This window comes from Argopecten irradians, chromosome 12 (genome assembly GCF_041381155.1).
Source record: "Argopecten irradians isolate NY chromosome 12, Ai_NY, whole genome shotgun sequence".
NCBI classification, from domain to species: domain Eukaryota; kingdom Metazoa; phylum Mollusca; class Bivalvia; order Pectinida; family Pectinidae; genus Argopecten; species Argopecten irradians.
Genome location: NC_091145.1, coordinates 17,370,255 through 17,383,511, shown reverse-complemented (window position 1 = coordinate 17,383,511; position 13,257 = coordinate 17,370,255). Strand labels below are relative to the sequence as shown.

Genomic DNA, 13,257 nt, shown 5'->3' with positions numbered 1-13,257 from the left:
ATGAAGGTCAAGGTCATTTATTTGAACAAACTTGGTAGCCCTTCATCCTAGCATGCTACATGCCCAATATCAGTACCCTGGGCCTTCTGGTTCTTAAGAAGAAGTCATTTAAAGATTTTAGCCTATTTGACCCCTGTGACCTTGAATGAAGATCAAGGTCATTCATTTGAACAAACTTGGTAGCCCTTTATCCCAGCATGCCACAGGCCTAATATCAGGTCTCTAGGCCTCTTAGTTATTCACAAGAATTTGTTTAAATGATTTTAGCCTATTTGACCCCTGTGACCTTGAATGAAGGTCTAGGTCATTTATTTGAACAAACTTGGTAGCCCTTCATCCCAGCATCCTACAGGCCAAATATCAGTTCCCTGGGCTGTCTGGTTCTTGAGAAGAAGTCATTTAAATATTTTAGCCTTTTTGACCCCTGTGACCTTGAATGAAGGTTAAGGTCATTCATTTGAACAAACTTGGTAGCCCTTCATCCAAGCATGTCACAGGCCCAATATCAGTACCCTGGGCCTTCTGGTTCTTGAGAAGAAGTCGTTTAAAGATTTTAGCCTTTTTGACCCTCGTGACCTTGAATGAAGGTCAAGGTCATTTATTTGAACAAACTTGGTAGCCCTTCATCCCAGCATGCCACAGGCCTAATATCAGGTCTCTAGGCCTCTTAGTTATTCATAAGAAGTTGTTTACAGAAATTTTAGCCTATTTGACCCCTGTGACCTTGAATGAAGGTCAAGGTCATTTATTTGAACAAACTTGGTAGCCCTTCATCCCAGCATCCTACAGGCCAAATATCAATACCCTGGGCCTTCTGGTTCTTGAGAAGAAGTTGTTTAAAGATTTTAGCCTTTTTGACCCTCGTGACCTTGAATGAAGGTCAAGGTCATTTATTTGAACAAACTTGGTAGCCCTTCATCCCAGCATGCCACAGGCCTAATATCAGGTCTCTAGGCCTCTTAGTTATTCACAAGAAGTTGTTTAAAGGATTTTAGCCTATTTGACCCCTGTGACCTTGAATGAAGATCAAGGTCATTTATTTGAACAAACTTGGTAGCCCTTCATCCCAGCATCCTACAGGGCAAATATCAGTACCCTGGGCCTTCTGGTTCTTGAGAAGAAGTTGTTTAAAGATTTTAGCCTTTTTGACCCCTGTGACCTTGAATGAAGGTCAAGGTCATTCATTTGAACAAACTTGGTAGCCCTCCATCCCAGCAACCTACAGGCCAAATATGAGTACCCTGGGCCTTCCGGTTATTGAGAAGAAGTCGTTTGAATAAAAAGTTTACGCACGGCGCACGGCGCACGGCGGACGGCGCACGGCGGACGGCGGACGGCGCACGGCGCACGGCGCACGGCGCACGACGACGGACGGTGCATGATGACAATAGGTCATCCTGACCCTTCGGGTCAGATGACCTAAAAATGTAAATTGTTTACGGACATATGAAGGACGCCGGCGGACAAAAGGTGATTATAATAGGTCATTTGAGACTTCCTCTCAGGTGACCTAAAAAGAAAAGTTTACCCATAGGTATTTAGCACGCTGATAAGTCAAAGACCCACTATAGACTAATATATATTAGTCTATAGTGGGTCTTTGACTTAACAGCGTGCTAAATACCTATGGTTTACCATAATTCAAGATGCTCCATTGCTGACAAATGGTGTTTTTTCTCTATCAAAAGCAGAAGCAGACAAATTAGTATTTTTCTTCAGTTACAAAAGTTGCTTATTCACACCATTGTGTCCTGAAAAAAAATCATATTATATTATATTTTGTGTTAATTAGACAAACTATACACAATTAAACACCAATTATTGTTCAAATGATGAGTATTGTTCATGTTCTGTTGGTGGTGGAGTATCTTTAATATACTTGAAAATAATAACAGTAAAATACTTATAATTAGAAACCATTGTTCTATTTTAATGTTATCCGAGAACCTATAAAACCTAGTGCAGTACATATAACGTACAAAATATGGATATAATGTTAAAATGACACCTATATAAAATAAATGTCATGAATTAATGAAAAGTCATCTGATACCTATTTGTAATTTCATACTGTACTACAACAAGAGTGAAATGGATTACAGAAATCCGATACAAGGAAAATCCTGGACGATTAGTGAAGTCTGAAAACTCAGACTGGTATGTAAAAAAGTTCTGTTTCAAAAATTAAGCTGACACATAAGCATACTTTTTGTGACTTATCGTTTGTTGTTACTGATGCAGTACACTCGACAATGTTAGGAGAGGTATAGCATGATACACTTTTGGGTAATTACATTGTGTCTATAAGTCAGGTTCGAGCTAAAGATTTCTGGCTAAATTATTGTTCTTAATTCTTGGATGGACTCCCATAGACCCCTTTGAAATTTCTTGTAATATTAAACATTGTTGTGGTATACCGGTTTGTTCTTAGTGTTCGTGATATATTAAATCCTTGTATTTTACAGAGTTATTTGCCCTTGTGGGTAGATTGTTATGTCATTTGTTTGCGACATGGATGTACATTGTACAATTCTGTGATACCTGGCATTCATACAGTATCTAAATTTACAGTATTCAAGATAAAAATCAAAGATTTGTAATATGTTCATATCAGTTTTATTAAAGATGGATTTCATTTGCAGTTACGTTTGTAGCCTCTGAAAAAAATGTATTGAAATCATTGGTCTTTGTTGAAATATGAGTGTTCATTATATCAGCATTAGTTATCAGACAGCAATTATGAATTAACCAGCAACATCTGTTGTCACAACAGTGATTATACACAGAGACAATAGATGTATGTTTCATCTAATCATTCTATGCAAAACAGGTTCTAAATATCTGTAAAGTTCAATTACTATGACTGTAGAAAATGATCATATGGAAATTCCAAACGAATCAGAAGAATGGACAATTTCCAATGCCATCAGAAAACTACATACAGCAAATTAGAGTATTCTGCTGTATGTCCTTTAAGTAATCAACGTAGATAGACCAAGTATTCAAATATAAACAGTCAGTGACATATAACAATGTTTTAGAGGTGCAGGAAAGCAGTAGTGCCCAGTGAAAAATCACATTCAACGGCTGTCTGGTAGCAGCCAACTTGGGTTTTGATATCTAAAATGGTCAACTGCTACAGTCCCTACATCATCACAGACCCACAGGTGATAGTGCTGCACTCTGGTGAAGATGAGTGTAGTGTAGTGTATAGTGCGATCACTCGCAGGTCTCCAACGATGCAGCCCATAGCTATTGCAATGTAGCACATCTATATATATAAATCATGAAAGATACCAATTATTATGCATTGTATACATTTAAATATCTTTTGATCAACAAGAGTTTTTTCAGTTTTTATAAGTTAACAAGTTATCTGCCCTTGTAGGTATGTACATTTGTATTTTTACAGGCACATTATTAGTATTCATGGAAAATTAGGTAACTTATTCTGAAAACATTATATTACCGGTACTATTACAATATCATGTGAGCAGTATGATAACTAACAATACCAGGTACCTACCTACATGGGCAGATAACTCTGTAATATACAAATACAGAATACATGTAAGAGCATGATGATTAAAGGCCCACTACCTTTCCGAAACGGTTTTTGAATTTTAAAATGGGAATGTAAAACGAGATTAATAATTTTGTAGAGTGGCAAAAGTTATTAACTTAACGTAAATACTACACTTATTATCACCTCCTAAACAATTTAATTAAAATAAATAAAATGTTAATTTTCATAATGCGGGTCGTCTTATGTTTTCCGCCGTAGTCCTAAATACCGCGCGGTAGTTGACTATCACTGCGGCAGACGGTAAAACAGCAAAATGACTCTCCACTGTTTTCAAATATTACGCAGGAAATCTTGCATATGTTTGGTGTTGTAACCTCATCTTAGGCCATCGGTATATATTGTCTGAGGTAATTAATGTTTTTAAGAAATCTTTATATTTTGCTCCGGAAAGGTAGTGGGCCTTTAATGACACTGAAGCATGATTAAAAATCATAAGCATTTACATTGGTGAAGGAAAGCAATTCATGATAACCACTGATTTGTAAAAACAGGTAACAAAATCAAAAATAACATCAGCAGGGTATGAAACAGATAATTTTATATCCTAAAACTAAATTAAATATGGCACCATATTAAAATTGTTTTAGCAGAAAGTTTCCTTTCTATCGTATCTAATTCCTGTAAAAATGCAATGCCATTTAAGTTGATGTAAAATTGGTTATATTTTCTATGTTTCTGCCATGAAACAAGGGGGTGTACCCATGTTTTAAGGCATGGGTATTTAATATATCCTACAGATATTTCTAGTGTCGCATACAAAAATACAAAACAAACAAAAAGTATCATTATTTGAGAGGGCAGATAGGCCCGAGATCTAGAGAAAGTCATTTCAGAGTTGCAAACATAACGTTATTTCATATCAAAAGAATGATAAATTAAGAGGAAAAGATAGGAATATAAATTATTCCAATTGTGATATCTCAATAGCTACAAAAAGTAGTTGACCTTAATCTTGGTTAGTCCATCCGTCATCAGAATCTGGTGTTGATGCTTCTTCATCTGTATTCACTATCATCTATGGAGCACTATTTTGTATTCCACCACTGAACCTCCACTGACAAGTACCTTCAGGACGCTAGACCCCGCATGTACACAAACTAATAGATTGTCTCCGATGCATAATCGTAATTCTGTTACACAAATATTGCACAAAAGAAATTTGCAATTATGTAAAAATACTGTATGAATATGGTATTTTCAGGGTTCATCTGTATCACTTATGGTTTGGAAATATGACGAAAATAACATCATCAGTTTACATAATATATATACTGAAGAATACAAATTGTGTAATGGATTTAAAGCTGGCATGACTTATATCAACACACACAAAAATACAATTTATAGAGGTATAATGCTGCAAAAATAAAAAACGTAAGTAAGTTACCATGGGTACATTAATATGCCAACTACATTGATACGTTAATAAAATGATATTTAAAATGTAATCTTGTTTGATCTAACATTATTTGATCGAGCACTCTTTAACAAAATCCCACAATATCTCCCACACAAACGACTTGTATTTGGGAGGTGGAGATTTTTCCGGTCTATCAACGTCCAGATTATCATAGGCCCACTGTACAACTACCATATACAAAATTTCAACAAAATTTTATTTCAATTAAATTGAAAAGGGATTTAACAACAGGCATTGCCTATGTACGTTCTCTCCTTGACTGTAAACAAAATATGTTTGTAGTTTATACAGGTTTCTACATCATTTCAGCAGTCATTGATGTTTAAATGAGAATATTTTGAAATACCTCATATTTTTAAGAAATATCTCTGCATTAAAAGATAATGTACTAATACATGTCATGATATTCACCCAACAACTGCCTTTTTTGTTTTAACCTTATTTGAATGAAGAGCAGTTTGTTCGAATAATGTTTCGCTTAATATCTATTACATCCAATATAATGAGCAATTATTTAAAAATTATACAACAAAATCAAAAATAACATCAGCAGGGTATGAAACAGATAATTTTATATCCTAATACTAAATTAAATATGGCACCATATTAAAATTGTTTTAGCAGAAATTTCCCTTTCTATCGTATCTAATTCCTGTAAAAATGCAATGCCATTTAAGTTGATATAAAACAAGATCTATGTTTCTAACCATCTGAACAGGGGGTCCCATTTTTAAGCATGGGTGATGTTATATATCCTACAGATATCCTCTAGTGTCACATTTAACAAAAAGTATCATTATTTGAGCGTAAGCAGATAGAGCCCGAGGATCTATAGAAAGTACATATGCTAGAGTTGCAAACAATACATTTTTCAATATCAAAAGATGATAAATTAAGAGGAAGAAAAGATAATAATATAAATTATCCAATTGTGATATCTCAATAGCTACAAAAAGTAGTTGACACTTAATCTTGGTTAGTCATCCCGTCATTCATAATCTGGTGTTGATGCTTCTTCATCTGTATAGCTCAACTATCATCTATGGAGCACTATTTTGTATTCCACCACTGAACCTTCACTGACAAGTACATTGTACCTTCATGATGCTAGACCCCGCATGTACACAAACTAATAGATTGTCTCCGATGCATAATCGTAATTCTGTTACACAAATATTGCACAAAAGAAATTTGCAATTATGTAAAAATACTGTATGAATATGGTATTTTCAGGGTTCATCTGTATCACTTATGTTTGGAAATATGACGAAAATAAAATCATCAGTTTACATAATATATATACTGAAGAATACAAATTGTGTAATGGATTTAAAGCTGGCATGACTTATATCAACACACACAAAAATATAATTTATAGAGGTATAATGCTGCAAAAATAAAAAACGTAAGTAAGTTACCATGGGTACATTAATACGCCAACTATATTGATACGTTAATAAAATGATATTTAAAATGTAATCTTGTTTGATCTAACATTATTTGATCGAGCACTCAATAACAAAATCCCACAATATATCCCACACATCGACTTGTATTGGGGAGGTGGAGATTTTTCCGGTCTATCAACGTCCAGATTATCATAGGCCCACTGTACAACTACCATATACAAAATTTCAACAAAATTTTATTTCAATTAAATTGAAAAGGGATTTAACAACAGGCATTGCCTATGTACATTCTCTCCTTGACTGTAAACAAAATATGTTTGTAGTTTATACAGGTTTCTACATCATTTCAGCAGTCATTGATGTTTAAATGAGAATATTATGAAATACCTCATATTTTTAAGAAATATCTCTGCATTAAAAGATAATGTACTAATACATGTCATGATATTCACTCAAACAACTGCCTTTTTTGTTTAACCTTATTTGATTGAAGAGCAGTTTGTTCGAATAAGTCATACCTATATAGCTACCAGGTAATTGTGAGCTTCCATTTAAAACAATAGAAGCTTTGAAAGAGATACATGACAAGAAACAAGAATTATTTGTAATATTCAAGCTATTTTTAAGAGTTTCGGCTGATTTTTGTTTCGCTGTATATCTAATACATCCAATATAATGAGCAATTATTTAAAAATTATACACTAACAATGAAAATGTCACACAGTTTATCTACAAAAGCACATGAAAAGGTATAAAAAAAATATCTTAACTAATATTTGAACAATAAAAAATTGATCACTTTGGGTACATTAGTGGCTTCAAATACCAATAATCCATGTTATAAGCTCATTTGTTATACGACAGTCAGGAGAATGGCTCTAAAAACTACTATAATAACTAGAGTTCATCATGGAAACACAGCAAGGAACTTTAGCTAATGACAAAACATTGCCGGGTGCAGCTGTCATACACTATTTTTGGGGGGATTTGGAAACATAAATTAGAGGATTGTAGACTAACGAGACTGTATCTTGCCTAAATGGTAATCACACCTATTTTGTCTTTACTGACACATATCAAAAGTCATTTTGATAAAATCTGTATTAAATCATAATTTACATATTTCATTACAATAAATATTGGGCCAATACAAAATTTACAAATTCGACTCAAAACAAAAAAAGCCAATCAAGATTTACAGCGTAAATAAACAGAGCCATTTTTTCTATGTAGAGTCCATATCCTGGTACCAAAGTAACATCACAGAAGTCTATTAGTTCCCACAACATTAAAAGGGAGGTAGGGAGAAGTCATTCAAGCAGTGGACGAAATAACTGGTGAGACAGAATCACTGGACATCGATCACCTGTATCCAAGTGCCTCCACTTTCTTCCCCGGCCCGTTCATCGAGAGCCCGCCCAATACGTAGAGTCGTCCATTATGTGTGATATGAGCACATGAACAATGGGCACTGGGCATGTCGGTTGTCTCCGCCCACTTCCTGCTGCCCCAGTCAAACGCTTCAACAGAGTTCAGTGGTTTCCCTTGGTTACCTATGGAAAATTTTCAAAACATGATTCTTTACATGTATAAGACAGCTTTATACAGATTCAGATACAGAAATTACAAGGGTAAGATTACAGGTAGCTTTTAAATACTTACAATATCATTTTAAATGATTATTGTTATAATCAAGAGCTATTTTTAATATAGCTAATTTCTAAGATCCTATTTCTAAGATCCCTCGCGCGCTTACATCCGGGCCATCGAGAGTGATTTACATAAGTTATATAACTTGTTTCGTAATCGATGTAAAATAAATAAAGTTTATATTTATTTTTAATATGTTCCATGTTAGTAATGTCAAGCAGAATGACTGTTCATGTATAGCGAGAATTTGATTATTTTTATGTAACATTAAAATTTGAGTGCTTCAAATTCAAGGTTACCTACAAAGATGTTGAAGTATTTGTAAGTGATAAATTATAATTGTTTGTAAGTAACATATCTAAGCTTTATTCTAACGAGAATTATAGGACAAACTGATACACTTTAGCCTGCCAGAAGCTATAACTCATATCATTGGTACATGACAAAACGGATACAGTAGTACAAATAATTTGCTTACCTAGACCGCCAGCACATATTACTCTGTTGCCCACAACTCCTACAGCAAAGTCTCCTCTTTTGATCTTCATGTCATCAGCTGTCTCCCAACATCCTAGCAACACAAACATTTATATCATCCTGTTAGCATTAATATACAATCACTGACCCAGCTTTGTTATCCTGCTAAGTTCTGCTGGTTTAGTTTGATGGGTTTCATATCCTATGAACAGCCAGGATAATTTAAGGACAAGTCAGGTGAAGGAGGAAAGCTAACTGCGGTAACGTAGCTCTGAATGACGGCCGGAAGAGCTATGACAGATAGTCGGGAATAGAGTGGAGGTAGGGTATGTTTATTCCTTCTAAAGGAAAGCTAGAGTATTCTGAGAAAAGCTACCAATCGGCAGTTAGTACCTGCCAACTTCCCCACATGGGTTTCAACCCAGAAGAGGAGACCTTGTGGTAGTATGTCAGGATATCTCAACCACTCAACCACTGTGATCTCAAAAATCAAACGTTCAAAAGAGATCAAACAATTTATATTTACAGTGTATCTAATATTAACCTCCTTCATTATCAAAACAATATATAATTCAGCCAATTCACCGGTAATCACCGGTGCCGGTATGTTTTCCACCATATGCAAAACTCTGTTGAGAGGTTATATTCAAAATTATAATCAAAAAGTTCAAAATTAAAGATTAAGTCAGTAAAGTTGAGTTGCCTCCCTTTGGTACCACTCTGACTCTCCAGTTCAAGAGTCTCATAACACCAAATCACTTTAGAGGATAGTTGTGATCATATTACAATACCAAAGATGTATGTTAAGTAGAATATATAGAAATTTTATTTTACCTTTTTCTGTGTCAAATATTTCCATGGTACTTGAGAATCCTAGATTAGCCGGCTGATTGAGTCCTCCAATACTGAAGATGTACTTGTCAGCTGAAGTATACATAGCAAATACTCGTTTGGAAGGGATCTTCTCATGTTGTGTCCATTTATTCAGTTCAAAGTCATAGCTTTCCAGTGCATCATTTGGTAATTTACCCTGTCGTCCTCCTGTGATGAATAAAATTAATATGAATTTATATAAATTACATACAATTTTACACGCTACAGATAATCCAATATCTAAAATTCATTTGCATTTTTTATGAAGAAGGAATATTCACCAAACTATTTTCCTGGTGAAACTAAAGGGGCAGATAGCTACATACAGGGGAATATCAACTTTCATAAAAATTACAAAGAACAAAAACAAGAAAGATGAAAAGGTTTCACATGGGTCAATCTTTTAAACTTCACACAAATTGCAGGTAGATGTACTCGCTAAGTTGATTTCTCCTTATGTCATTTTGATCACTGTACATGTCATTGCTAAGTTGGTTGTAGCATGATATTTAATTTACCTATAACATATAATTTTCCCTTGATTATAAATGAAAATGTAGCATATCTAGGAACATTCATGTCAGCATATCTCTTCCATACGTCTCGCTCCACATCGTAGCTGAGTAAAGACGCCTGAGGGTTTGAGTCATCAGCCATTCCACCAGCCACATATATTAAATCATCTAAAAACAAAAGTTTAGTTTGGAAACTTTCATCTCTCCTACATTAATTTTATGTGAGTTTAATCTCTTCCAATTGGGAAAACACCAGTAATAAGTAATATTCACTGCTTATAGTATCAGATCTTTTTATTTATAATGAACCATTTGCATATGAAGGTAATTAAGACCACATTATTGAGATTGGGAAAGGATACCATAAGTTAAAACTGGGTCTCCCAGCTTTTATTCAAGTTTATAAAGTTTAATGCTTCTTAAATAAAAACATAAAATAAATCCAATGACAGAATTACCACAAAATTTAACAACACAAATTTATTCAAACTGATGTCTTTAAAAATATATTTGAATTGCAGAATTGATCACAATAAAGTATCAAGTGACATTATAAGAACTTTAATAGTGTGAACCCATTAATTACCTTTAATCACCAATGACAGTCCTAGAAGGGGACTTCCAAGGGGTGCCATAGACGTCCATTTTTTACTTGCTATACAATACACCTCAACAGCATCGACTGGCCCCTGTGACGTGCCCACTCCTCCGATAGCTACTATTTTGTCCTTTACCACGCCACATGCTGGTGCAGCCCGCTTTGTTGGCATGTTACTTAAACATGTCCACTTTCTCTTTGCTGCATTGTAATGTTCACATGTGTCCAGGGGCTCTCCTTTCTCATCACAGCCCCCTATGATATAAAGTTCATCATTATGTATCACTGCAGTAGCGAACACTCGCGGATTCATCATCATTTTCAAAGTTTCCCACTTGTAACTACCGCCTGTATTTCCGGTAGGCGGTAAAGAAACCTCAGGTTGTTTTGCATCTGCACCTTTCTTTCCTCCTTTTTTCTTATGTTTGTTCTTGGTTCCATTTTCTGTCGGAGGTGCATCGTCTGCACCTCCTGTTGCACCTTCTGCATTATCAATCGGTCCGGCCTCAACAACTTCCTCCTTTTCTGGGGATTTGTCTCCTGAACCACAGTCACCTTTCTTCACATCGCCTTCTGACATGGTGCTATCACCTGCTGAGAAAATAATACTTTTTATGATATACTACAATCATTTATTACTACAGAGCTCTAAAAAAATATTTTCTTCTATGATAGAAAGTACTTAGAACAATCTGGACATTGAACATTTAATGGTGGGTGTCAAGATCCCTCCCGGATTTCTTGCAAGGTCATCTGACCCGAAGGGTAAGGATAAATCAAAGTCATTGTAGTGTTGGGAATCGGTTACAATTTTATGATCGATTATCAGTTTTGTGTAACCAATCGATGATCGATTAAAATCTATTGTAATCTTCTTTGGTGCCACTGAAGACTGTGTACATTTTCCAGGAAAATTGTACAAACTTTCTCCTACACATATTGCAATGATCTCAGGTCGCTTTTGTTTTCACAAATAATATCATACTCCTCTGAACATTTACATTACTACGTATGTGCTTTTTAATTTGTTTAGACACTTGATATTTGAAATGATATGAGTGAAAAACACAAAAGCGATTGATTACGACAAGTTTTCTACAACATTTCTTATTTGTTTTACTGATCAGCTAATCATACACTTTCGTTTATCATGATGTAGGACAATTCCAACAAAACTCGATTACAAATTTCTTACTGAATTAATTGGTCAAACACCTCAAACCAACGATAGTCGACGAACTTGATTATTCAGAACACCACTAAGTCATTGTGCTTCATGACTCATCCGTTGTTGTCTGGTGAGCATATAAATGTATACATTTCAAATGACTTCTTCTTAATAACCAAACAGCAAAGGATACTAATTAAAAGGCCAAGGATACTGATATTGGGCATGCAGCATAGTGGGAGGAAGAGCTGCCAAATCAAGTTTGTTCTAATGAATGATTTACATTCAAGGTCACAAGAGCATTTTCAGAACATTTGGTCTTTTGTATTTTACCAAAATTTTTTTTCCACTACTGTATAATTCTACTATTATTGTATTGTAACAATAATTAGCCGAAAAATTAGTCCATTTGATGTTGGGTTTTCTGGCATCTTTTCAAGAAAATTAAAAGGTTCTAGTCCTTTGTCAAAATTCAACAAGACAGCTTTATGATGGATATCTTAAGCTTGCTGTCTTAAAATAATAATCTCCCAAAATGTGAATGTAAAACATAATTATGGTTCAAGTCGAACGCAAATGAATTTGCGAAAGATAACTCTGCTGCTTTCTTAGAAAGGGCATGCATGCAGTGCAGTAACATTAAATTGAACCTTGATTGTCAAAATCCAAGATGGCAATTGCAACTTGTTGACCATCCTGTTGCAAAATAGATCAAACAAATTAACATTTTAAACAGTGTATCAACCATATTAAGAGTTTGTTTTAAAGTGCTCTCAGTACCCTGTCTTTAATTCTAAAGTGAATCAAAGTCAGGATATGAATCATTATAATCACTTTAATTTCTAGGTGTATCGCATAAAACCAGAATTGTATGAAAAATAACTTTTATTGTGAAAAGCGATATGTTTCAGGTCCTGTTCCAATTTGGTTACTGTCGCCTTAGACACACAGAAGAAGCCACATTATTATATTAGAAGCCATGCCTGCCATTCGGATTAGTATATATACAATGTACATGCATGCATCCAGCTAATTAGGCCTAGTTCAGTGTGCAGGTGTAAACACGTTGAAGGCTTGAGAATTTGAAAAGAAATTACCAATCATATATATATAGTCTAGGCCTTATATTTTACCTTGGATGACTTGGATATCAAGCATAGTATCGTGGAAATACCTATATTATTAATAAATACACAGACGTCTGGCCATCAGACATTTTACACTAGGCCAAGACCTACGTTGAGTAGCAAGCATGGCAAGCTGGCAAGTGTTGCATGCATTTCAGTGTCAGCATATCGTGATTCACGTTAAAATATCACGCCAAAACGAATTTACAGTTATTACTTAAACTAGATAATGGCAACAATAGAGAACTCTAACTTCTGACTGGAATCGTACCTGTCTGTCATACAATAGCAGAGATTTAGGCGTCAGTTGTTTGGATGTTGACAAGCACCACTTCCTACAAAGTTTGCCAGCGCCCCCTTAAAAGAAAACTGCAGACACTTCGCCCCAAAATATACCACGGCACATCAAAATCTATAATCGACTTTTCATAATA

At 34.8% G+C, this 13,257-nt stretch overlaps 1 protein-coding gene across 2 annotated transcripts; it reads right to left on the bottom strand.

Annotated features, from left to right (window-relative positions):
- Positions 1–2,593: 2,593 nt before the first annotated feature.
- On the bottom strand, positions 2,594–13,185 carry LOC138304845 (kelch domain-containing protein 8B-like). Of its 2 annotated transcripts, none has more exons than XM_069245171.1 (7): positions 13,095–13,185; positions 10,517–11,119; positions 9,934–10,098; positions 9,377–9,583; positions 8,544–8,636; positions 6,081–7,968; positions 2,594–4,635 (listed from the first exon to the last, which is right to left on the bottom strand). In XM_069245171.1, the coding sequence occupies exons 2-6, from the start codon at positions 11,106–11,108 to the stop codon at positions 7,778–7,780; spliced, it is 1,248 nt and encodes a 415-aa protein (XP_069101272.1). In that variant the 5' UTR covers positions 11,109–11,119; positions 13,095–13,185; the 3' UTR covers positions 2,594–4,635; positions 6,081–7,777. The 2 variants fall into 2 exon arrangements, with proteins under 2 accessions (XP_069101272.1, XP_069101273.1); XM_069245172.1 differs by having other exon boundaries at positions 10,517–11,122; positions 13,095–13,181.
- Positions 13,186–13,257: the final 72 nt, after the last annotated feature.